The sequence below is a fragment of the Telmatherina bonti genome (assembly GCF_933228915.1).
Source record: "Telmatherina bonti genome assembly, chromosome: 6".
In the NCBI taxonomy this organism is placed as follows: Eukaryota; Metazoa; Chordata; class Actinopteri; order Atheriniformes; family Telmatherinidae; genus Telmatherina; species Telmatherina bonti.
The window spans coordinates 4,063,692-4,090,620 of NC_136624.1; the positions used below are offsets into that span (position 1 = coordinate 4,063,692).

A 26,929-nucleotide genomic window follows, 5' to 3' on the forward strand; every position below is an offset into this window, starting at 1 on the left:
CTACTTCACCTCCCATCTGATATGTTGTCAGTTCTGTGTCTGCTTCTCACTGCAGCTGCATGCATCACATTGTCCCCAGCCTGAAAGCAGCCAGTTGTAAAGAACGAAATATTTTCTGGGATTACTCGAGTCTGACGTGATCATAATGGTCCGCATGTGATGCGCTGTAAGGTGACCAGTTCCTGGACCAGCCCGCCTCAGCCTCCCCCCCCGCCCCCCCCCTCTTGTCATTTCTTATCTCTCCCGTTTATCCCTAAACCCTCCTCCTGTCTTTCCTCGTCTTTTTGCCCTCTCAGCTTCCCTTCTTGTTCGCTCGCTCTCTCCGTTTCTCTCTCACTCCTCGGAGAGAAGCAGAGAGATGAACGGGTGTGAGAGAAAGAGTACTCTTATGCTGTTACCATGGCAACTGCCTCTCAGAGGTTAGTCAGCTCTCTCCACATCCATGCATGCTCCCTCTCTCATTCTGCCTCCTCTTGCGTGGCTCAGATTAAAGCCTACCTCTGATGAGAATGAAGAGACACAGAAAGAGGAGGGAGAAACAAAGGAGAAGCTGAAGAGTAGTGGCTTTCATTATCCTCTGAGGAAACAATGTTTTTTCTCTGATGAATTATTATCTCTGAGATGGCAGATATCAAAGGCAAACCTTGCCAGTGAACTGTACACGGAGTACAACAAAGGAAACAAGCAGTGCATGCTGCACTTTCAGAGTCTTTCTTCTCCTCTGCAGAGGTCTCTCAGTTGGTTCACACAGGCAACTGTGAGTAATGTAGTGTTACGCGAAATTAATGCGTCCGCCGGGCTCCGCTGCCTCGCTCCATGACATCAATCGGTGCTAATTCACCAATTAATCTGATTCCATCAGAAGATGTCTCATTCACTGAAAACCTACTAATTTGTGTGATTTATGTTCTTTTACGATGCGTTACAGAGTTTTTTTTATTTGGTTAAAGGAATTTAACAAATTCACTGTGACTACTATGGATCTGTGTGTTCTGATAAAGTGTCATGGCTGTGTGCTTGTTGACGTGTTCAGGCTGAACGTGTCCACAGACAGTAACAGAAACGGTTCGACTGTTTACAGCTGAGACGGCTCGGCCAGCTGCTGGTGAATGTGTCAGGTAGTCCAGGCAAAGTGGGATGTCAGCTTCTGTTTCTCCTGGTCAAACTGAGCCAACAGACACCTGTAACGCTCGCAGACACGCTTGTTATCTCCACGTGGAGTGAATCAAAGCGAAAAGCGAGTGGGATCAGAGAAACGCATGCTGGTGCTGATTGTTCGCTTCCTTCTCCGTCAGATCACAAGATCTTACAGAGTTTTCTTTCCCATTCGGGGAGTGTAGTTGCCAGTCATGCCCACCCTTCACCCAGTGACAGAGAATTGATTTAGCAACTTAAGACTCGAGCTGGATTAGACAGCAAGCGGGAAATGAGTCCCTGAGCGGACAATCCGATCCACGCTTTACTTTTGTCCCCAAGGATGGAAATTCATTCCCACCGAATCCCTGTGATTCTGTGTAACGGGACGGTTTGCACAGTGGAGAGGAGGAGGAGTTCACACGTCTTTAACCATCAGCAACATGTCCAAAGCCTCTCCTGCTGAGAGTCAGGAGCGGTTCTCTGAACCAGTGTGGACCAGTTGGTATCGGCTGAGGTAGTCTACAGTCTTCTGGTGTGTTATGTAGTCTGCTGCATGTCTGGTGAAGAGACCACCGGGGAGAGCGAGAGACAGAATCCTGGAGTCTGTTATTCCTATATGCTGCTCTGAGTCCACTGAGGACACATCCATACATCATACGGGCGTTTTTAGTGTTAAATGTACTGAGAAGTCATGAAATAAATCCATCCCGGATCACAGAAGAGACCAGTTCACGTGGCACCTTGCAGTTTGGGATCAGTTATAAACCCGGGAATCCGGACGCTGAATGTGTGCATGTGTAGATGACCAGGAGTGAAATATCCTTTCAGCGTTGCGAGTGCATGGAAGATGAGCGGAGGATGAGCTCTCCATGACTGTATGTGTAAATATAGCTATATAAGCATGTGGTTGTAATGTGTGAGCACTCAACCTTTGCAACTTGCAGCCACTCAACACTCACTTGTAAGTCTGACGATTCAGACTCTGTGTGCAGCTGCAGAGTCTGATGTTTCATTTCAGGAGGTGAGAAGAACAGTAACAGATCAGTCTTCTGTTGGATGAGTTGTTGTTTACTGTCCACCAGTTCTGTTAAACTTACCTGGACTAGAAGTAACAGGCTAGTAGAAGTAGCATGTTAGCCAGCTACAGTTAAGCCAACAGCTGCAGCGAATGAAACACAGACTGTAAGCCAGATAAAAGTCAAACCACTTGTCCAGTTAGCTTTCAAGGGTCACTCTACAGCTTGTCCTATTGGCTTCACTCCCGGCCCCGAAAAGGCCAACATGTGTGTGAGGACACATCGTCATGGTGGAGATGATGTGAGCTTTGTGACATGGTGCATCATCCTGCTGGAAGTTTCCATCAGAAGATGCTACACTGTGCTCAGAAAGGGATGGACATGGTCAGCAGCAGGACTCAGGTAGGCTGTGCTGGTTAAACCATGTTGTTGATCCTACCGTGTGGATGTGGAGCTGAACTGGAGACTCATCAGACCAGCAACGTTTCTCCATCTTCTATTGTCCAGTTCTGGTGAGTCTGTGTGAATTGTAGCCTCAGTTTGCTGTTCTTACTGACAGGAGGGAACCCGCTGTGGTCTTCTGCTGCTGGAGACCATCTGCTTCCAGGCTGGACCTGGTGTGAAGATATTATCCCCTTCCAGGTTGAACTCTGTGGCAAGTTGTCTTAACAACATGACGACATGTGTTGAGTTGCTGCCGTGTGATTGGCTGATTAGAAATGTGTGTTTTCTAGCGGCTCCTCGAGCGTGCGTAGTGAAATGGCCAGTGGGTGTGTGGTCAACATTAACAGGTAAATCCTCTTCGTTAGCCTGAAGGGCTCCAATGTAAGTTTGCAGACTCTAAAGTTCACTTATGGATGTAGAATAAGTCAGATTTTCTGAGTCTGTTCTCCAGGAAACACGTGTGTGTTGACATCTCCCCAACATGGTACTGTCACCGTTTTCCTACTGTCTTGTGACATGTCAGCAGCGCAAACCCCTCTAAATGGGCAAAACTAGCTTCTCTCTAGTTTTAGTTTTGATAAATGATCTCCAGACAAACTTCAGCTGAAGACCGGCTGAACTGATCTGAGCTGAGTTGACTAAGGACAGATGTTAACTGCATAACCGGTCTGCAGTGGGTGCACCTTCGTTGCTTTGCTGTTTTAGCCAGCTGGATATTACAGACTGAAGCAGAATCATGGAGCTGTGATAGTAGTTTTACTTAACTTCTTTGTGAGTTAATAAATACCACTGAGTCCCACCTGTTCATCAGAGCTTGTCTTTAAATGAATGAACGTTATCAGGCTTGGAGAGGTTTCATACTGAAAGCAGATGTCCTTGATGGCGAAGTCTGCTTTGTTTGTGGAGATGGTGTTGTATCGAGAGTTTTAGGGTGTGGAAATGTTGGTGTGTTGAAGGTCTGATTCCTGTGTTAGTGCCAGTATTGTTTGGGATGAAAACATTCACATTTTTTCCTTTTATTTTCTTTCAAGACACTCTTTTAGTTCAGAAATAAGTTAAAATAGTTAAGATTCTGTTGACAATGACAGAGATTTTCATGTATCTGCTCTACTTCTGCTTTTCTCAGGTTGGTGTAACCTCGCTGAAGCAACAGAGGAAGTTCCCGGAGGTAGAGGAGAAGACGTCAAACCAGGAGTCCTCCCTGACAGCAGGGGGCAGCAGCAGGCATGCAGGACTCGGCTTCTGACAGCAAGATGGCCAAACAGGTCAGCTTCTAGAAATACCACTATCTATCTATCTATCTATCTATCTATCTATCTATCTATCTATCTATCTATCTATCTATCTATCTATCTATCTATCTATCTATCTATCTATCTATCTAACGTCCATCCATCCATCCATCCATCCATCCACACACCCATCCATCCATCCATCCATCTACCCATCCATCCATCCATCCATCCATCCATCCATCTACCCATCCATCCATCCACACATCCATTCATCCATCCATCCCTCCATCCATCCATTCATCCATCCACACACCCATCCATCCACACATCCATTCATCCATCCATCCATCCATCCATCTACCCATCCATCCATCCATCCATCCATCCATCCATCTACCCATCCATCCATCCATCCATCTACCCATCCATCCATCCATCCATCTACCCATCCATCCATCCATCCATCCATCCACACATCCATTCATCCATCTACCCATCCATCCATCCATCCATCTACCCATCCATCCATCCATCCATCTACCCATCCATCCATCCATCCATCCACACATCCATTCATCCATCCACACACCCATCCATCCATCCATCCGTTCATCCATCCATCCATCCATCCATCTACCCATCCATCCATCCATCCATCTACCCATCCATCCATCCATCCATCCATCCATCCATCCATCCATCCGTGTGTGTATATGTATTTAGATGAAAGCTCACATAATGAACTGGGATGGTGTACTGGGAGCTATGGTCTCTGGCAGGAATTCTCTCAGGAACCTTTTCACAACAGATGATCCAAAACATTTTTGTAGCCACATTGAAGGATATTAGCGTCCTTAAAAAGAAGAGTGTGAAGAAAGAAACGCTCCGACGTTTGTCAGCACTGAAGACTGAAGTCATCCTTAAGCCCGTTTTAGTATGAAATATAAATATTTATTGGCCCATCTATCCTCTGGTAGGTGTTTGCTGGGTAAGATTTCTGCTTTATGCTCTGATTTATGTTGTTCCAGAGGTGGTTTAGTTTGTACAACACAGGCCAACCCACTGGGACATGATGACATTTAGATCACATGAGTAAATCCACACGTTAAAAATCCCTCGTTCTCTTCCCAGTAAAACGACGACACAAGGCAGTGGTATCTGTTGCAGCTTGTTTCCACGTCTACACATGCACGCTGTGAAACATGTTTTCTTGGTTTGTTTTCCTGAAAGCGAAGATGGTGGAAGATGGTTAAAAGCTTCTTCTGCTTGAGTGCCGGCAGTGTCGGCTTATTTCTGACGTTTGTGAAGCAGAGTGGTTGTCTGCGACGAGCTGGAGAAACGAGCCGGGAAGCTCCTAGTTTTTACCCGTCGTGGTGGTATCCAGAGATTTTTCTTTGTTTTAAAATCCCGACCTGGACAGGTGTGATCGTCTCTGGATCGTAGTACTGGAAGAACCAACCAGCTGTGTGAGACCAAAAGGAATGTGGTTCTCTGCAGTGTTTGGGATGATGGCTTTGTGGAAAGTAGGTGTGAAATTTGCTGCCTTTCCTGTGGATACGAGTCCTTGTACGTGTTTAGATTCATATTGTTTATTTATTGATTGCTGTTTTAATCAAACAAAACAAGACTTTGAGCTCCTGCTGATGTGAAACAAACCATGTTAACCAGGGAGGGAACAGAAGGAGCGTTTTCAGCAGCTTGGAAACTCGTCACGTACCAAAAGGTCCTGCTCATCTCTCAATACTTCTGATTCGCCCTCTAAAGTCACATGATCCGGGTCTGCCAATGACGCCAGCGTCACCAAAAAGACAGACAGAACTACTTTATACTGTATTCGTCAGCTTGGTTATTTTCTAACTTCTCAATGCTTTAGTCACAATTATATAAAAACTAAATAAACACTGGAAAAAAACAGGAAAATCAAACAAAAACACTGGAATTAAATAAGAACAAATGAAAATAGTTATTTAGTAAAAATACACAATAGGAAGTAATATAAAATATGAACATGAGACAGAATGAAAGTAGCTAAAAAAAATAGATTGAAAGAAAATAAACAGACCAGAGATGGTTGACGAGGCGTCTGGTGGAGGACAGAGAGGTCAGAAGGTAAAGCTACAAGCAGAACGGATTTCAGTTTATTCCATCATCATATCCAGCTGGAAACATGGAGAGAGAAACACGTCTAGCAGAGGAAATGTTTCCGTCTGGAAACTAGAAACCTCTTCTAGTGTCTGTAATTTATGTTTCTCAGCTTTTGTTACTGACTCCATGCTCTTCACACGTGCTTGTCAGTCAGCAGAGATGGGAAGCTGCACTGAAAGTCAGTATTTAGCAGATCCTACGTGCTGAATCAGCATTTCCCACAGGCACTGCCATGGCGGTTCCACCATGTAGTTTTATTGAATAACATCCTTTCCCTTTCCTCATACTGGTGCTGATAATAAAGTAGGGTAAGGTGTGTATTTCTGTGTCATTTTTCTGTAAAGGAGCAGAACTCCAAACACCTGGAGGGCCACAGAGAAACCACCGACACGTCTGAGAAGACGTCCCCGAACAAGAACCTCAAGTCGCCGCAGAAAGGCTCAAAACGGATCAAATCCCTCAACTTCAAAGTCACGCTGCTGGATTCCTCCGAGTTGGAAGGAGAAATCGAGGTAAAAACGTCCAGCTGCAGGTGTGTGTGTGAGGACATGACGTCCAGCTGCAGGTGTGTGTGTGTGTGTGAGGACATGACGTCCAGCTGCAGGTGTGTGTGTGTGAGGACATGATGTCCAGCTGCAGGTGTGTGTGTGAGGACATGACGTCCAGCTGCAGGTGTGTGTGTGTGAGGACATGACGTCCAGCTGCAGGTGTGTGTGTGTGAGGACATGACGTCCAGCTGCAGGTGTGTGTGTGTGAGGACATGATGTCCAGCTGCAGGTGTGTGTGTGTGAGGACATGACGTCCAGCTGCAGGTGTGTGTGTGTAAGGACATGACGTCCAGCTGCAGGTGTGTGTGTGTGAGGACATGACGTCCAGCTGCAGGTGTGTGTGTGTGAGGACATGACGTCCAGCTGCAGGTGTGTGTGTGTGAGGACATGACGTCCAGCTGCAGGTGTGTGTGTGTGAGGACATGACGTCCAGCTGCAGGTGTGTGTGTGTGAGGACATGATGTCCAGCTGCAGGTGTGTGTGTGTGTGTGAGGACATGACATCCAGCTGCAGGTGTGTGTGTGTGAGGACATGACGTCCAGCTGCAGGTGTGTGTGTGTGTGTGAGGACATGACGTCCAGCTGCAGGTGTGTGTGTGTGAGGACATGACGTCCAGCTGCAGGTGTGTGTGTGTGTGTGAGGACATGACGTCCAGCTGCAGGTGTGTGTGTGTGTGTGAGGACATGACGTCCAGCTGCAGGTGTGTGTGTGTGAGGACATGACGTCCAGCTGCAGGTGTGTGTGTGTGTGTGAGGACATGACGTCCAGCTGCAGGTGTGTGTGTGTGTGAGGACATGACGTCCAGCTGCAGGTGTGTGTGTGTGAGGACATGATGTCCAGCTGCAGGTGTGTGTGTGAGGACATGACGTCCAGCTGCAGGTGTGTGTGTGTGAGGACATGACATCCAGCTGCAGGTGTGTGTGTGTGAGGACATGACGTCCAGCTGCAGGTGTGTGTGTGTGAGGACATGATGTCCAGCTGCAGGTGTGTGTGTGTGAGGACATGATGTCCAGCTGCAGGTGTGTGTGTGAGGACATGACGTCCAGCTGCAGGTGTGTGTGTGTGAGGACATGATGTCCAGCTGCAGGTGTGTGTGTGAGGACATGACGTCCAGCTGCAGGTGTGTGTGTGTGAGGACATGACGTCCAGCTGCAGGTGTGTGTGTGTGAGGACATGATGTCCAGCTGCAGGTGTGTGTGTGTGAGGACATGACGTCCAGCTGCAGGTGTGTGTGTGTGAGGACATGATGTCCAGCTGCAGGTGTGTGTGTGAGGACATGACGTCCAGCTGCAGGTGTGTGTGTGTGAGGACATGACATCCAGCTGCAGGTGTGTGTGTGTGAGGACATGACATCCAGCTGCAGGTGTGTGTGTGTGAGGACATGACGTCCAGCTGCAGGTGTGTGTGTGTGAGGACATGACGTCCAGCTGCAGGTGTGTGTGTGTGAGGACATGATGTCCAGCTGCAGGTGTGTGTGTGTGTGTGAGGACATGACGTCCAGCTGCAGGTGTGTGTGTGTGAGGACATGATGTCCAGCTGCAGGTGTGTGTGTGAGGACATGACGTCCAGCTGCAGGTGTGTGTGTGTGAGGACATGATGTCCAGCTGCAGGTGTGTGTGTGTGTGAGGACATGACGTCCAGCTGCAGGTGTGTGTGTGAGGACATGACGTCCAGCTGCAGGTGTGTGTGTGTGAGGACATGACATCCAGCTGCAGGTGTGTGTGTGTGAGGACATGACGTCCAGCTGCAGGTGTGTGTGTGTGAGGACATGACGTCCAGCTGCAGGTGTGTGTGTGTGAGGACATGACGTCCAGCTGCAGGTGTGTGTGTGTGTGTGAGGACATGACGTCCAGCTGCAGGTGTGTGTGTGTGTGTGAGGACATGACATCCAGCTGCAGGTGTGTGTGTGTGAGGACATGACGTCCAGCTGCAGGTGTGTGTGTGTGTGAGGACATGACGTCCAGCTGCAGGTGTGTGTGTGTGTGAGGACATGACGTCCAGCTGCAGGTGTGTGTGTGTGTGAGGACATGACATCCAGCTGCAGGTGTGTGTGTGTGTGAGGACATGACGTCCAGCTGCAGGTGTGTGTGTGTGTGAGGACATGACGTCCAGCTGCAGGTGTGTGTGTGTGTGTGAGGACATGACGTCCAGCTGCAGGTGTGTGTGTGTGTGAGGACATGACGTCCAGCTGCAGGTGTGTGTGTGTGTGAGGACATGACGTCCAGCTGCAGGTGTGTGTGTGTGTGAGGACATGACGTCCAGCTGCAGGTGTGTGTGTGTGTGTGAGGACATGACGTCCAGCTGCAGGTGTGTGTGTGTGTGTGAGGACATGACATCCAGCTGCAGGTGTGTGTGTGTGTGAGGACATGACATCCAGCTGCAGGTGTGTGTGTGTGAGGACATGACGTCCAGCTGCAGGTGTGTGTGTGTGAGGACATGATGTCCAGCTGCAGGTGTGTGTGTGTGTGAGGACATGACGTCCAGCTGCAGGTGTGTGTGTGTGAGGACATGACATCCAGCTGCAGGTGTGTGTGTGTGAGGACATGACGTCCAGCTGCAGGTGTGTGTGTGTGAGGACATGACGTCCAGCTGCAGGTGTGTGTGTGTGTGAGGACATGACGTCCAGCTGCAGGTGTGTGTGTGTGTGTGTGAGGACATGACGTCCAGCTGCAGGTGTGTGTGTGTGAGGACATGACGTCCAGCTGCAGGTGTGTGTGTGTGAGGACATGACGTCCAGCTGCAGGTGTGTGTGTGTGAGGACATGACGTCCAGCTGCAGGTGTGTGTGTGTGAGGACATGACATCCCGCCTCGTTCTCCATGCTGCAGCCAACACCCACTGGAAAAGTCTGGCGCTTCCACTTGTTTACTGAAACATGAACAGAAACAAGCTAATGGCTCTTTGTTGTGAAGACCACCTTGGCGATGCAGAGATACTATTTAACATCTGTCACATTGTCAGATTCTCCTCCCAGAGGGACGTGCCTGGAACACCTCACCAGGGAGGTCCAGGAGGCATCCTGACCAGATGCCCGAGCCACCTCAACTGGTTCCTCTCGATGCGGAGGAGCAGCGGCTCTACTCTGATCTCCTCCCGGATGACCGAGCTCCTCACCCTATCTCTAAGGGAGAGCCCGGCCACCCTGCGGAGGAAACCCATTTCAGCCGCCTGTATACGAGATCTGGTTCTTTCGGTCACGACCCACAGCTCATGACCATAGGTGAGGGTAGGAACGTAGATCGACTGGTAAATCGAGAGCTTCGCCTTCTGGCTCAGCTCCTTCTTCACCACGACAGACCGGCGCAGAGTCCGCATTACTGCAGACGCCGCACCGATCCGTCTGTCGATCTCGCGCTCCATCCTTCCCTCACTCGTGAACAAGACCCCGAGATATTTAAACTCCTCCACTTGAGGCAGGACCTGACTCCCGACCCGGAGAGGACAATCCACCCTATTCCAGCTGAGGACCATGGTCTCAGATCTGGAGGTGCTGATTCTCATCCCAGCCGCTTCAGTTCATAACTTATATGGACAGAATTTCTAGGTGCAGCCGAGGTGTTGAGGGGATCCAGCTTGGTGGAGGATTGGGTCTCTGCTTATTGCAGATGATCGTACACACATTGATGAAACGCTTCGTGCTACTGGTTAGTTCTGTTCCCTCCCAGTAACAGCGCCTTGTGCAGACTGGTTCCTGAGGAACCCAGTGTTGCTGCATGACTGTAAGTCAGGTGCAGCCGAGGAGAAAACAGCAGCCGTGTTATTATAATGCGAGCCCAGGAGCAGGATGGCTTTGCATTCGGCGTTCAGCTTAGTGAGTGTGCTGTGAGGATGTGGGAGGACGAAGTGCGAGCTTTGACTATCAGGAATGCCTCGTGCCAACATGTGGACCCGTTCCACACCGCGTCAGTAGCGTGTTACGTGCACGGGGCCGATGACATCTGTAGAGTCTGAACTGCTCTTCCGGATAATTCACCCGCCCTCTCATGTTCAGACAGCAACCTCTTTCTCGCTGCTTCTCTGTAAATTCCAGTGTAGCGACAGCCTCGGCCCTCCGTGGTCAGGGGCGGGTCTGCCCCCACTTCCTGTCTGTAAATGAAGGGGCGGGACCTCCTGATTGTCACATCTGAACCTCCCATCATGTAATAACAGTGTTGGGAGGAGAAAGACAGCATTGTCCAAGAGCTCTTCTGGGAGGGGGTTGGGAGCCATATTTGTGGGTTAATTAGGTGTTTTGTCATACATGCATTGCTAGGGGAGAAGAAGAGGCGCTGTACCCCCCCCCCCCCCTCCCCTCCCCATGTGTGACCGAGCCTGGCTGCGTTCATGCTGATTGTATTAGCAAGATTAACATCATCATTTTTCAATTCAACGTTTATTTGCTCCCGAGCGATGAGAAAAAATGTGCACCACCTCGGTGATGGGGCTTATGAAGCCACTGCTTCTCCTCTGAAATGATTATAGCATGAAAAATGTTGCGTTTGCAACCGCTGACTCACACGGAGAGTTCCCAAGTGTTACGCCACCGTTCTTCAGCACAAGTGCAGAAGTAAAAACACTTTTTCCAGCACTACCCCTGAGATATTAAGCAACGAGACGGCAGAGGAATAATGCTGCATCTGTTACCGTGGCAACAGCTTGCTCCAACACCCCTGTCTCTGCACAAAGGAGGCACCAGAAAGGGAAAATAAGTGAGAGAGTAAAACTGAGAGTGGTTAAATGTGAGGTGTAAAGTCTCTCTTGCTCTGTGTTTAAATGTAGCATCAAAGTGCACACGTTGATATTTTCTGATGTTCAGAGATCATGGTCATTCGGGTTCTGATTCCCTAATCTACAATCTGGGGGGTGGATCACCGAGCCGACATCTTTATTCCGCTTGTAGCCGAATAAAATGGGGATTCGTGGATCATCAGATGTACAGGCTTAGAAATAGATGCATTTTGGTACCTTGTAGCTAGTTGTCAGCGATATTTACACGTCGAAAGTATGCAGGTAGGACTTCAGGATGAGACTAAACTCACTCGTTTAGTCCTGCAATGTGACAAAACAAACAAACACAAAGAAGCTGATGTTCTGGAAGCCTTGTCATCTCTGGGATCCATTCAGCACAAACACGCTAGCTAGCATGTAGCTTACCAAAATGACAGGCAGAAACTCAGGTGGAAGAATTTACGAAGCGTTTCCGCCCCGATGAAACACAGTTCTAACCCTGAGCAGCTGTATGGGAACGTAGCAAAGCACCAAACCCAGCCGGCGAGCTTCTGCCACTCAAACAGGTGTCATAGGAAAACTAGACGGCAGACTAATCTTAGTTAGCTAGCAGCTAAACACTTCTCTGGACTGCCATGGAGCTTGTAGTCCAGAGAAGTGCAGTTAACTTTGGTTAAGCTGTTTCCAAGAGAAAAGTCATATTCTAGTCTAAAAAGCTGCTACGGACTCCTCAGAAAGAGAAAAACATCCTGCTACATGCTAGCTGACGGTTGCCTTCTGTCTGGGATATTATTCTGTTTAGATTATTTGTACATTATTTTTATTGTGAAGTATTTAAAAGTTTTAACGTTGAGAAGCTGAGAAACGTTAGATGGAACATTTGGGAATTTTGTTGTGTTAAAACATCTGTAAAACGACTCAGTTAACTTATTTAGCTTCTACTTTTCTCAGTTTTTACCAGACTTTATTTGAGTAACTCTAAGATACTGGATGTTGGAGCTTCTATACTAAGATTTTAAGGTTATTTTTACTGTTAATATGTAGCTTTTCAGGCGATGAATTTACAGTGATATCAGGATTATCAGGACTTTGTTAGTAATCTCAGCTTCCTAAGATTATCCATACAGCTCGTGTAGCTGTAAAGTCATGGCTGGTTCATTTCAGGTATGACATTTCTAAATGAGGCACAAAAATAAGAATTATATTATTTCAACTTATTTTTCAGTGATGCTGATATAAAGTGTTTGTTTTTTTTTTTTAATGTGGGAGGATTTCTGATTACGTAGCTACGCGGAAACATCGGAACAGCAACTGGATGAATAGGAGCTAAACTGGAACAATATTATTTATGGCTAAAGCTAGCAAATGTTTGGTTATTATTATTATTATTGTTGTATTTATTATTATTATCATTGTTATTATTACTTTACAGGACATCCAGCACTTTGTGAGTGCGGCTGGGCGGGTTGTGCACGCGGCCAGGTTGTGCATTTTAATGCCACATGGTGTAAAAATGTTCGTACTATTTTATCACCTCGATCAGCAGTTTTATCAAAACAATCCGTTTTATCTGCAACTGCAAAAATGCAGAAGCGGCAACTTTCCGCTTCGTGCTTTTCCATGTTAACCACGCCCACCTCAAATAGCCGACCAATCACACGATGCTTCTCAGAGCCCCGCTAGAAAAAAATCTGCCAGTCTGATCTGTCGAGAACTAACACCGCCGCCGTGAGACTAATCAGTATGCAGACCAAGTAAAAGATGCAGAGCAGGACGATGGAGTCGTGTTGCTCACTTTGAATTTTAAGGTAGAATAAACTCCTGATCTTCACCAGTAAAAAGTCCCAAAGAAAAACTGTAAATGAAGTTTTGTTTGTGTGGTTTTTTTTTTTTTGTTTTGGTTTTTTTTTTTAGAAATATATGCAAAAGACAATGAAAAAGACATATGACCACATTTTTTCATTCTTTATTACAACAATAAACAAGAAAGATTTGTGCTTTTGAAACAGGAAGGCATGATTTTCTTTCTGTTTGTGAAAAAGATTCTAGTTTTATGATGAAAAACATCATTTTTGATGTGTGATGAAGGTTAATCCAAAAGCACAAAGCTGGGCGAGGAAACAGGAAACACACAGAACAGCCATGAAAGAAAGAATGACAACAGTTTACCTCTGAACAAAGGAAGCTGGGCAGCATGAATGCTAGGTAGGTAGCACACAAATAAAGGACGGGTATGGGGAAAGAAGCCACCAGCGTGGAACAGAAAGACAGGAAGCATAAAGGCGGAGGGAACCTGAATAACCACCAGACAGAAAACCTTGAAAATGAAAGAAAACAAAGGAACCAGGACACGTGGAACCTGTAGACCATGACACAACCTGACATGATGCGATGCAGACGTGCTCCCTCCATCTCCTCCTTTTTACCTCCTTCTTTGTCCTTCATGTCTGCAGAAACACTCTAAGGGACAGATCCTGATGGACATGGTGTGTGAGCACCTCAACCTGCTGGAGAAGGACTACTTCGGCCTGACCTTTGCTGACACGGACAGCCAGAAGGTCAGTGAACTCTGTCTATAATCATCTGGCGGGCTGTTTTGGTGCTTAAATTGTATTCTGTATTCCTCTCACTCCGCCTCTCTCCGGGGTCCATCAGCCAAAGACGAATGTGAAATGGAAATTTCCATGCTCAGTCTGGTCTGGACCAAAAGCAGTCGGAGAAGAGATAAAGAAATGCCCCAGTTACTTTTTTAGCAATATGCATACATGTCATTATAGAGGTATTTCTGAGGGGGAGGGGGGGGGCGACTCTGGAGGCAAAAATACTTCAATCAGGTGAATGAAACCGAGATGGACTGAAGCCTGCAGCTGCAGATGAACAGCAACGTTTTCAAGTTAAATAATGATGATAATTGTTATAATAAAAGAAGAAAACATCAATATCATGTTGAGAGTAGACAGCTGATCAAATTAAATCATTATTGATTGTAGAATATATTTTACCAGTTCCCAGGCTCCCACGCAGTAACATTGATTGCCAAAAGGAAAAAAACCCTTAAAAAGCCAAGAGGAATCAGTCTAATAGCAGATAAGGCTGTTATCACGGTACAATAATCAGGAAAATGGCCTGATTGAGGATGAGTGGAACTTCAGAGACAATCCTCTGAAAATCAGGCCATTAAACTCTTTGTGAGGTTAATTACAGCAAAAGGGACGTTTGGGATTTTTAGGTTCTGTTTTAAAAATCGGAGCCCTTCAGCGGTTTGTGATCATGCTCGTGTGATCAGGCCATGTGACCTTTCCAAAGCGCCGTAACAAACGAGCTACATCATCCCGAGCACTGCTGTCATCTTTATGTAAAACCTCATCCCACTCTTTCTGGTCGTCAGCAAACCACTTACAGTCTGTCTGTGAACATTTAAACATCTACTTTACAATCCAAACATTTTATAAATGAACCGTGTTTTCTCTCATTTTATTTATCTTCTTTAAAATCCCTCCTGGGGGGAAACAAAGCGATCTGAACAATTTAATACATAAAATAAGAACATTTTGCATTATGTGTTGAACTTTTAAAGTGTGGACAGAGATAGTTCAGCCAGGATAGCCAGCGTGTTTGCTCCTTTAGTCACTTCACACAGACAAAGTGCAGCATTGAAGCTAAAACACAAGCTTTTACAATGTCTCGACTGAACAGGTAGCAGGTCAGGAGAAATGGTTTGCTGTGAAATGATTATTTTTACCACTGCACAGATTTAGCGCATCCTGAAGAGAGGAAAGTTCTAACCTTGTGGTGTTTACAGCCATCTCCATCTGAAGGAAGTTCTAACCTTGTGGTGTTTACAGCCATCTCCATCTGAAGGAAGTTCTAACCTTGTGGTGCTTACAGCCATCTCCATCTGAAGGAAGTTCTAACCTTGTGGTGCTTACAGCCATCTCCATCTGAAGGAAGTTCTAACCTTGTGGTGCTTACAGCCATCTCCATCTGAAGGAAGTTCTAACCTTGTGGTGTTTACAGCCATCTCCATCTGAAGGAAGTTCTAACCTTGTGGTGTTTACAGCCATCTCCATCTGAAGGAAGTTCTAACCTTGTGGTGCTTACAGCCATCTCCATCTGAAGGAAGTTCTAACCTTGTGGTGCTTACAGCCATCTCCATCTGAAGGAAGTTCTAACCTTGTGGTGTTTACAACCATCTCCATCTGAAGGAAGTTCTAACCTTGTGGTGTTTACAGCCATCTCCATCTGAAGGAAGTTCTAACCTTGTGGTGTTTACAGCCATCTCCATCTGAAGGATGTTCTAACCTTGTGGTGTTTACAGCCATCTCCATCTGAAGGATGTTCTAACCTTGTGGTGCTTACAGCCATCTCCATCTGAAGGAAGTTCTAACCTTGTGGTGCTTACAGCCATCTCCATCTGAAGGAAGTTCTAACCTTGTGGTGCTTACAGCCATCTCCATCTGAAGGAAGTTCTAACCTTGTGGTGCTTACAGCCATCTCCATCTGAAGGAAGTTCTAACCTTGTGGTGCTTACAGCCATCTCCATCTGAAGGATGTTCTAACCTTGTGGTGTTTACAGCCATCTCCATCTGAAGGAAGTTCTAACCTTGTGGTGCTTACAGCCATCTCCATCTGAAGGAAGTTCTAACCTTGTGGTGCTTACAGCCATCTCCATCTGAAGGAAGTTCTAACCTTGTGGTGCTTACAGCCATCTCCATCTGAAGGAAGTTCTAACCTTGTGGTGCTTACAGCCATCTCCATCTGAAGGATGTTCTAACCTTGTGGTGTTTACAGCCATCTCCATCTGAAGGAAGTTCTAACCTTGTGGTGTTTACAGCCATCTCCATCTGAAGGAAGTTCTAACCTTGTGGTGCTTACAGCCATCTCCATCTGAAGGAAGTTCTAACCTTGTGGTGTTTACAGCCATCTCCATCTGAAGGAAGTTCTAACCTTGTGGTGTTTACAGACATCTCCATCTGAAGGAAGTTCTAACCTTGTGGTGTTTACAGCCATCTCCATCTGAAGGAAGTTCTAACCTTGTGGTGTTTACAGCCATCTCCATCTGAAGGAAGTTCTAACCTTGTGGTGTTTACAGCCATCTCCATCTGAAGGAAGTTCTAACCTTGTGGTGCTTACAGCCATCTCCATCTGAAGGAAGTTCTAACCTTGTGGTGCTTACAGACATCTCCATCTGAAGGAAGTTCTAACCTTGTGGTGCTTACAGCCATCTCCATCTGAAGGAAGTTCTAACCTTGTGGTGTTTACAGCCATCTCCATCTGAAGGAAGTTCTAACCTTGTGGTGTTTACAGCCATCTCCATCTGAAGGAAGTTCTAACCTTGTGGTGTTTACAGCCATCTCCATCTGAAGGAAGTTCTAACCTTGTGGTGTTTACAGCCATCTCCATCTGAAGGAAGTTCTAACCTTGTGGTGTTTACAGCCATCTCCATCTGAAGGAAGTTCTAACCTTGTGGTGCTTACAGCCATCTCCATCTGAAGGAAGTTCTAACCTTGTGGTGTTTACAGCCATCTCCATCTGAAGGAAGTTCTAACCTTGTGGTGCTTACAGCCATCTCCATCTGAAGGAAGTTCTAACCTTGTGGTGTTTACAGCCATCTCCATCTGAAGGAAGTTCTAACCTTGTGGTGCTTACAGCCATCTCCATCTGAAGGATGTTCTAACCTTGTGGTGCTTACAGCCATCTCCATCTGAAGGAAGTTCTAACCTTGTGGTGCTTACAGCCATCTCCATCTGAAGGATGTTCTAACCTTGTGGTGCTTACAGCCATCTCCATCTGAAGGAAGTTCTAACCTTGTGGTGCTTACAGCCATCTCCATCTGAAGGAAGTTCTAACCTTGTGGTGTTTACAGCCATCTCCATCTGAAGGAAGTTCTAACCTTGTGGTGTTTACAGCCATCTCCATCTGAAGGAAGTTCTAACCTTGTGGTGTTTACAGCCATCTCCATCTGAAGGAAGTTCTAACCTTGTGGTGTTTACAGCCATCTCCATCTGAAGGAAGTTCTAACCTTGTGGTGCTTACAGCCATCTCCATCTGAAGGAAGTTCTAACCTTGTGGTGCTTACAGCCATCTCCATCTGAAGGAAGTTCTAACCTTGTGGTGTTTACAGCCATCTCCATCTGAAGGAAGTTCTAACCTTGTGGTGTTTACAGCCATCTCCATCTGAAGGATGTTCTAACCTTGTGGTGCTTACAGCCATCTCCATCTGAAGGAAGTTCTAACCTTGTGGTGTTTACAGCCATCTCCATCTGAAGGAAGTTCTAACCTTGTGGTGTTTACAGCCATCTCCATCTGAAGGATGTTCTAACCTTGTGGTGCTTACAGCCATCTCCATCTGAAGGAAGTTCTAACCTTGTGGTGCTTACAACCATCTCCATCTGAAGGAAGTTCTAACCTTGTGGTGTTTACAGCCATCTCCATCTGAAGGATGTTCTAACCTTGTGGTGCTTACAGCCATCTCCATCTGAAGGAAGTTCTAACCTTGTGGTGTTTACAGCCATCTCCATCTGAAGGAAGTTCTAACCTTGTGGTGCTTACAGCCATCTCCATCTGAAGGATGTTCTAACCTTGTGGTGCTTACAGCCATCTCCATCTGAAGGAAGTTCTAACCTTGTGGTGCTTACAGCCATCTCCATCTGAAGGATGTTCTAACCTTGTGGTGCTTACAGCCATCTCCATCTGAAGGAAGTTCTAACCTTGTGGTGCTTACAGCCATCTCCATCTGAAGGAAGTTCTAACCTTGTGGTGTTTACAACCATCTCCATCTGAAGGAAGTTCTAACCTTGTGGTGTTTACAGCCATCTCCATCTGAAGGAAGTTCTAACCTTGTGGTGCTTACAGCCATCTCCATCTGAAGGAAGTTCTAACCTTGTGGTGTTTACAGCCATCTCCATCTGAAGGAAGTTCTAACCTTGTGGTGCTTACAGCCATCTCCATCTGAAGGATGAGCAGATTAACATGAGAAGAAACACACAGGTGCTGCCGTGATCTTTCTCGATTCACATCTCCCAGTGTAGTTTGGTTGGCTTGGATTCTCTACCAGAGTCCTGGGAGGCTCCTCTTCAGTATCTTAGCTGTTCCTAGGACTGATCTCTTCTGGATGGAGATGTCTGATGTTCCACCAGGTATCTGTTGGAGCCACTTCTCCAGTGTGGGGGACACAGCCCCCAGTGCTCCCATCACTATGGGTACTACTGTTGCTTCCACCCTCCAGGCCTTCTCCAGGTCTTCCTTGAGGTCTTGGTACTTGGTACAGTTTCTCCTTTTCCCTGATATTTCCATCATTGGAGATGGGTACATGGATCACTACGGCTTTCCTCTGCTGCTTCTCCATGATCACTATGTCCGCTTGGTTGGCCACCACCATTTTATCTGTCTGGATCTGGAAGTCCCAGAGGATCTTGGCCCTCTCATTCTCCACCACCTTGGAGGGAGTTTCCCACTGGGACTTAGGGGTCTCCAGTCCATATTCTGCACAGATGTTCCTGTACACTATGCAGCTACTTGGTTATGGCGCTCCATGTATTCTTTGCCTGCCAGTATCTTCCACCCTGCTTCTGAAGACCAGCCTGCAGCAGACGTATAAACTTACTGTTAGTTTGTCATTCAATTTGAATTTTTTCGTATTTATTCATACATTTTTATATCTTTTACTTTATATTCCTTTGTTTTTTATATTTTGCACTTCTAGAAAGAAGCGTTTTTTTCCCCCAAAAAAGTTCTGATTTTTTGTCCATATATTATTTGACCATATCTGTTTATGAAGGAACCATAGTGGCGGATGGATTATTTGTAATGTTTGTTTTTATTTATTGGAAATGACTAAAAGCATAAAGTCCAAATGACTGACAGATCCCAGGAACTTTATTTTTATTATTTCTGTTCTCATATTTCATGCCTCCGTTTTCTCGACTGGAGCTCAGCTGTCAGAAAGACTTCGTCTGTCATCTGAGGTCTAATTATTTCCATTCCTGATAAATGTGTGCCAACGTTAAACTCCTGTCATCTCACTAATAATTTTGACATTTAAAACAGTCTGGATGTGTTGCTCTGATCCTTGCTGCCTTGTTACATGCTGCAAAGACCCGGCGCATTATGGCAGAACAGCTGAGGGGTCTCAGCTTCGGCTAAACGGGAGCTCTGGGTTTGATGTGGGGTCTTTTGATTAGCGCTAGGCTCCGACAGGCAGCTCTGTGATTGCACAGCATGGCTATGTTGGAAGCTCCTGGCTTTTGAAGTTCAGGAAGATGAGAAGATTTCATCCCTTTTAACATCTCAAGCATGCTGCACCGTAGTCTGCCTGTGCATGCTTCTTCAAGTCAAATGCATGGTCTCAGGCTTCAGCAGGTAAACCTGGGTGTTTGAGAGGAACAAATGTTCCCCGTCTCTCTGTGTAGGTAAGGCTGTAGCTGCGATACGACAAAAACAGGCTTATCAGAGCCAGGTTCCAGCATGTGGTCTAGGGTCGCTTGGTCGGTAGACCAAACAAGCCTGAAATGTCATTTCAGATGGCCTTTCTCCATCTCAGCTGGTGGAACCAGGATTTAATCTTTGCAAAAGGTTGTAAACGGCACGGCTTAATGGCCAGTGATTAAAGGCTAAACCGCGTTTCACTGGAGAAACAAACGTAAGATCTGCACCTTGTTAACTTCAGATTTATTCATTTCTTTCTCATTAGTTGAAATGAAATTAAATAAATAAATAGAATAAATAAATGCCTTCAGCTCTTTTGATAGTCTGGAAAAGAAGGAATTATTTGGTGCACATGATGTCCTTCTATCCATTTTCTGCATCGCTTTGTCCAATTCAGCGTGGCGAGAAACTGGAGTCTCTCCCAGTAATCGGTCAGTGAGAAGCAGGTACGCCTAGGAAAAACTAGTTCACTGGGGAAAAAAAACCAGTCCACTAGGGGAAAAACCAGTTCACTGCAATAACCCCCGGGGGCAGCCTGTAGAATGGGGCAGGGCTGGATATTGGGCAAGGTTGGAAGTTAAATCGCCGTGGTTAGGGCTAGAGTTAGGGTTCGGGTTAATCCAATCAGAATGTTTAGGGGGCGCGGTTGGACATCCAGCCCCGCCAAATATCAGCCTAGCCTAATTCTCCAGGCTGCAGCCAAGACCCTTTTGTCCACTGGGGGAAAAAACCAGTCCACTGGGGGAAAAAACCAGTCCACTGGGGGAAAAATAGTCCACTGGGGGAAAAATAGCCCACTGGGGGAAAAATAGTCCACTGGGGGAAAAAACCAGTCCACTGGGGGAAAAATAGTCCACTGGGGGAAAAATAGTCCACTGGGGGAAAAAACCAGTCCACTGGGGGAAAAATAGTCCACTGGGGGAAAAAACCAGTCCACTGGGGGAAAAATAGTCCACTGGGGGAAACACCAGTCCACTGGAGGAAAAATAGTCCACTGGGGGAAAAAAACCAGTCCACTGGGGGAAAAACCAGTCCACTGGGGGAAAAATAGTCCACTGGGGGAAAAAAACCAGTCCACTGGGGGAAAAATAGTCCACTGGGGGAAAAAACCAGTCCACTGGGGGAAAAATAGTCCACTGGGGGAAAAATAGCCCACTGGGGGAAAAACCAGTCCACTGGGGGAAAAATAGTCCACTGGGGGAAAAACCAGTCCACTGGGGGAAAAATAGTCCACTGGGGGAAAAACCAGTCCACTGGGGGAAAAATAGTCCACTGGGGGAAAAAACCAGTCCACTGGGGGAAAAATAGTCCACTGGGGGAAAAATAGTCCACTGGGGGAAAAAACCAGTCCACTGGGGGAAAAACCAGTCCACTGGGGGAAAAATAGTCCACTGGGGGAAAAATAGCCCACTGGGGGAAAAACCAGTCCACTGGGGGAAAAACCAGTCCACTGGGGGAAAAATAGTCCACTGGGGGAAAAACCAGTCCACTGGGGGAAAAATTAGTCCACTGGGGAAAAAAAAACAGTCCACTGGGGGAAAAATAGTCCACTGGGGGAAAAAACCAGTCCACTGGGGGAAAAATAGCCCACTGGGGGAAAAATAGCCCACTGGGGGAAAAACCAGTCCACTGGGGGAAAAAAACAGTCCACTGGGGAAAAAAACCAGTCCACTGGGGGAAAAATAGTCCACTGGGGGAAAAATAGCCCACTGGGGGAAAAACCAGTCCACTGGGGGAAAAATAGTCCACTGGGGGAAAAAACCAGTCCACTGGGGGAAAAATTAGTCCACTGAGACTTCAATGTAGTTCTACCTGTTGGTTGCCTCACACAAGAGTTATATTATCTGTAGCTGGCAGAGGAATTGATCAGAAGTTGCAACAAATCTGATGTTATTCTCCTGGCTGAAAAACATTTCATGCAACCTTTTAAACGCAACAAAACTGGACACAAAGTTTAGAGTCTTGGCTTTCAAGATGATTGCAAACTTCCTCTGCAACAGAACTGTCACAAACTCCTAGCAGCAATTTCAGCATCATCAGAGTCCTTGTTGGTCATCTCCTCTTCCATCTGCACGCCGCTCTGCCTTGGAATATCTGCATGATTTACAAGCTGCTGCTCAGGAGTCCCACGAGCCGCACCAGCTACGAACCGCACCAGCTACGAACCACCAGCTACGAGCCGCACCAGCTACGAGCCGCACCAGCTACGAACCGCACCAGCTACGAGCCGCACCAGCTACGAGCCGCCCCAGCTACGAGCCGCCCCAGCTACGAGCCGCCCCAGCTACGAGCCGCACCAGCTACGAGCCGCACCAGCTACGAGCCGCACCAGCTACGAGCCGCACCAGCTACGAGCCGCACCAGCTACGAACCGCCCCAGCTACGAACCGCCCCAGCTACGAGCCGCACCAGCTACGAGCCGCACCACCTACGAGCCGCACCAGCTACGAGCCGCACCAGCTACGAGCCGCACCAGCTACGAGCCGCACCAGCTACGAGCCGCACCAGCTACGAACCGCCCCAGCTACGAGCCGCACCAGCTACGAGCCGCACCAGCTACGAACCGCCCCAGCTACGAACCGCCCCAGCTACGAGCCGCACCAGCTACGAGCCGCACCAGCTACGAACCGCCCCAGCTACGAGCCGCACCAGCTACGAGCCGCACCAGCTACGAGCCGCACCAGCTACGAGCCGCACCAGCTACGAGCCGCCCCAGCTACGAACCGCCCCAGCTACGAGCCGCACCAGCTACGAGCCGCCCCAGCTACGAACCGCCCCAGCTACGAGCCGCACCAGCTACGAGCCGCCCCAGCTAAGAACCGCACCAGCTACGAGCCGCACCAGCTACGAACCGCCCCAGCTACGAGCCGCCCCAGCTACGAGCCGCCCCAGCTACGAGCCGCACCAGCTACGAACCGCCCCAGCTACGAGCCGCCCCAGCTACGAGCCGCCCCAGCTACGAACCGCACCAGCTACGAACCGCCCCAGCTACGAGCCGCACCAGCTACCAACCGCCCCAGCTACGAACCGCCCCAGCTACGAGCCGCACCAGCTACCAACCGCTCCAGCAACCAAATTTAAGATGGCGCCTCGATTAGTGAAGCAGTTCACTGATCAGGTGTTATGAGATGGGAGGGGTAACTCGCTTTCAGCATAGCCAACAAAACGTACAAGTCTTCCGTCTGCGTTGTGTGGATGGCTCTGCGGGGGAGGGCTCAGTTCCTTCATTTACCATATGGAGGGACTTTCATTAGGAACGCTGATGGCAATCAGGACAGAATGAGACACTGGGGTGTGCATTTGCCATGTTTCCAATCCACCCTGTGTGAGTGCTGCCTTCTGTCTTTCAGAACTGGTTGGACCCCTCCAAAGAGATCAAGAAGCAGATGCGCAGTGAGTTCCTTTTCCAAATGGCTGCAGTAGCTAAATAAAAATACTCTTAGGTTTTGTGTCGAATGGTTAAATGCACCTCTAATCAGCATTTTTATATGATATTGTGTGTTTTATACTCCAGTTCATGTTTGCAATGTCTCTTCAGACTCTCTGTGGCACTTTGCCTTCGCTGTCAAGTTCTATCCTCCCGATCCCTCCCAGCTCACAGAGGATATTACCAGGTAGCACAAACACACACCCTGTGATATTAGCAGTTGTAGCTGCTATAGTGTTGCTGTCAAACACACTTCAGGATTAATCAGAGGAGAAATTGTTACATGTGTCAGCTTTGCAGACGAGTTCTCCCTTTCCTTTTGTTTCTCAGTGATGTGTTTCCTTAGAAGCACTGTAAGAATTCAGAGCAGTCCAAATGTTTCTCTCCTTTTCCAGGATTAACCCTGGAATGCTGCTAACTGCCTTGGATTAACCACGCTGAATACTTGTTGAAGCCTGCATGACTCAGGGTTGTTTGGCTACCAACACTCCTTCCTTTCCTCCCCTTTTGTCTCACCTGACAGATACTACCTGTGTCTGCAGTTGAGAGATGATATGCTGTCAGGTCGGCTGCCTTGCTCATTCGTCACCCACGCCCTCCTGGGCTCCTACACCATCCAGGCCGAGTTGGGAGACTATGACCAGGACGAGCACGGCTCTGATTACGTCAGCGATTTCCACTTTGCTCCCAATCAGACTCGTGAATTGGAGGAGAGGGTGATGGAACTCCATCGAAACTACAAGTACTGAACTCACTATTGCTTCAATAAGACTTTCATCTCTGCACAAATTTCTAGGGATGGATCTGCTAATGGTTTCCTGTAGTGCTGTAAACACAAACATCCATCATGCTTACAGCAGCCACTTTATCGCCTAAATGGTCCAGGCTCTCATTTACTGGGCAAATTCAGATATGAATATATTATGCACGGCTTTCCATTAAAGAAAGGCAAAATCATAATAGTCACTCAAATAAGCAGAAACGGCTAAAAAGTAACAATTAATGAGAATTTGCTGACTTATAATTTAGTGAAAAGAGACACTGCTTTTGAACTGCAGCTGAAAAGAATAAAGAAACAAAGCAAAAGGACCACTAAGCAACACCCGATTGCAGTGATCGCTTCGAGGATTCTTCAACAAAATATTAGTTTTCGAGTGCCGTCGTGATATTTTGTATTTATATTTAAGTTGAGCCAGAATTCAGAAGCAGTTTCAGAATTTCATGTAATTTTTTCTATTTTTTTTGGTCAGTCTGTCCTCATGTTGGTAGCAGCTACTTTCTGTCTGTATCTAATGTGAGGTGTTAAAACGTCTGTATTTCACAATAAAATATCATAACCGATGAGGAATGTAGGTTTACCTAAGAAGGCTTAGTGATGGTGGTATGTGAACAGATAGTGTTCTTCTGCACCAGGGGGATGACTCCAGCGGAGGCCGAAATAAACTTTTTGGAGAACGCCAAGAAACTGTCCATGTATGGGGTTGACCTTCACCACGCTAAGGTTGGATATCTCCAAGACTTCTTATGTTTTCATGGCAGACTTTTCCAGTCCAGCACAGTGCATGAGTAAACGCTTCCTCTGTCTTCTGCAGGATTCTGAAGGGATTGAAATAATGCTGGGCGTGTGCGCCAACGGTCTTCTGATCTACCGCGACAGACTGAGGATCAACCGCTTCGCTTGGCCAAAGATACTGAAGATTTCATATAAAAGGAGCAACTTTTACATCAAAATAAGACCTGGCGAGGTATGCACCGTGATCTGAGACGTTTCTCCCCACTGTACGGAAAACATGTGGAAATGCAGTCTGGAACCACACAGCTTTAATTCCATATATTTATGATTTTAAATGAATTAGGAACTCCTTGAACTGATTAGATGCTGGAAAACTTCATTATTCAGGGGATTTAATAATAAGATTAGCACTCTCATGTCTGTACAGAAGCTGAAGCTACAACTAGCAGCTAGTTAGCTTAGCATAAAAAGTATAGAAATAAAACGTATGACAGTGGTTTTACTGGCTGAAAACGTCTGAACAGACAGCGTGTCCTGTGTTTATCTATACTTCATAGAGATGTACTTAATGAGCTTTTAGCCATGCTAGTAGGTGGCAGCTAGCTTCACTAAGTCTGTGTTTGCCGATCCACACCTACATATTTATATTATAAACATTTAATAAAAAAAAATGTTTTACTTTTAAAGATGTTTAAGTTGAAGAAAAATCCTTCAAGGCATTGATGATTTCCTTGTTCAGAAGTCCAGTTGGTTTTTCCTGGCTTCACGTTTTTCCTCAGAAATCTGCATACGGACTAAAATTAGTTTGTTTCTTCAGCTGACAAAGGGACTGATTGCACACGAGCCCCGTGAAGGCTTCAGTAGCAGAAGCTGTGAAGAACGTTCACTGTTTTCCACTCATAAAGCGCGTGTTTGCAAGGACACACGTAGAAGTACCTCTTCTTGCTGGACTGAAACAATTTCATGCTTTTAATTCTGCGTCTGGAATTACAATAACATCTCCGTTTCCATGACTACGTTTCATGCACTTTGACGGTGTAAGAAAAGGCGACTGGAAAAGAGAAAGACGGTGAAACCCTGCGCGCGTCTGCAGAGAAACGGATGAAACAGTTTTTCCTGTGTTTAGATGCCACAGGCATCTTCCCGGGAAGGACCGAGATGAAATGGGACAGGAATTACTGTGGAAAGGTTCCGGCTATGTGCCCACAGCCGCAGTTCTGCTCCTCTTTGACGTTTGTTTCCAGTTGGGAAAATGATTTCTTCTTTAGTTACAAGCAGCCATGCAGCGTATACTGCCACCTGCTGGCCACACGTTGCAGCCTCCCAACACCAGGGAGACGCTTCCAAACCGGATCTTTAAGCACTACGTCTGCAGCCAGAATGAGCCTTTTCCTGCTGCTACTGCAGGCCACAGCAGACCTGTGTGAATGTGCGGTCAGTAATGCTGAAAAGCGACCACCCAACGTCTGAGCTTTGCCCCTGCATGGTCAGGGCTCTACATTTCGGCGCTCCTTGTGGTGCTGTGGGCGCTGCAGCTTATCGTCATGCTGAGCCGCAGCGTATGAGGCTGTCTGGGTGAGACCCGGTCAAGTGACAGAGCGGCACAGTGAGCCTGTGATGCAGCCGGATAAAGAAGCCTTTAAGCTGCTGCAGCTGCAGACAACAGAAAGGAGGAATAAAGAACATAAATATGGAAAGTTTTCCCGCCACTGTGATGACTGTGGATGGATGTCAGACATCAGCGCGGCGGCGTCCTGCACGCTGGCAGGGCTGTTTTATATAAATACATCTGCTTACATGCAGCAGTATGTTGTGACAGTAGTGTTTACACAAACACAAAGTAAACTCACTCTGCATTGATTGTTTTCCTGTTTGCTGCAGGTATAAAATGACAATTCATAGATTTCCTGAGGCGACCTTCAGTAAATAAAACGTGCACGCTGTCCTCTTCTTCACATTTCCCTCTCTGTTCATGTGCTTTCTCCCATTTCAGTACGAACAGTTTGAAAGTACGATTGGCTTCAAGCTGCCCAACCACAGAGCTGCCAAGAGACTGTGGAAGGTCTGCATCGAGCATCACACCTTCTTCCGGTAAGAGTCTCTCCTGGTTGGAGCCTCTGACTCACTGCCTATGAAAGCAGGACAAATGTGTGAAGCTTCATTACATACAGCAACACTCAGGCTGCGCTCATGGTGTCACGGCGAGGTGGAAGTGTAGACCAGATGCAGGGACGGGAGGCAGGATGCTGAACCAAGATGTTTTATTTCCAGAACTCAACTAAAGACAAAGTAACACATGAAACACGATGATCCAGCAACCAGAACTGAAAC

The 26,929-nt window shown here is 47.0% G+C and overlaps 2 protein-coding genes across 2 annotated transcripts in view; both read left to right on the top strand.

Annotated features, from left to right (window-relative positions):
* Window positions 1-26,929, top strand: part of rpn2 (ribophorin II) — a 265,425-nt gene that overhangs the window by 184,718 nt on the left and 53,778 nt on the right. The window lies entirely within an intron of this gene.
* The window catches only part of LOC306757715 (uncharacterized protein), a gene marked incomplete at its 3' end in the record, with an annotated part of 62,601 nt that continues 39,458 nt past the window's right edge, over window positions 3,787-26,929 (top strand). Inside the window, exons 1-9 of the mRNA XM_079242841.1 lie at window positions 3,787-3,862; window positions 6,322-6,489; window positions 13,685-13,789; window positions 23,009-23,051; window positions 23,197-23,272; window positions 23,609-23,827; window positions 24,499-24,586; window positions 24,678-24,830; window positions 26,592-26,689. Coding sequence (XP_079098967.1) covers window positions 3,824-3,862; window positions 6,322-6,489; window positions 13,685-13,789; window positions 23,009-23,051; window positions 23,197-23,272; window positions 23,609-23,827; window positions 24,499-24,586; window positions 24,678-24,830; window positions 26,592-26,689 — 989 coding nt within the window. The 5' untranslated portion in view covers window positions 3,787-3,823. The remainder of the gene's footprint in view (window positions 3,863-6,321; window positions 6,490-13,684; window positions 13,790-23,008; window positions 23,052-23,196; window positions 23,273-23,608; window positions 23,828-24,498; window positions 24,587-24,677; window positions 24,831-26,591; window positions 26,690-26,929) is intronic.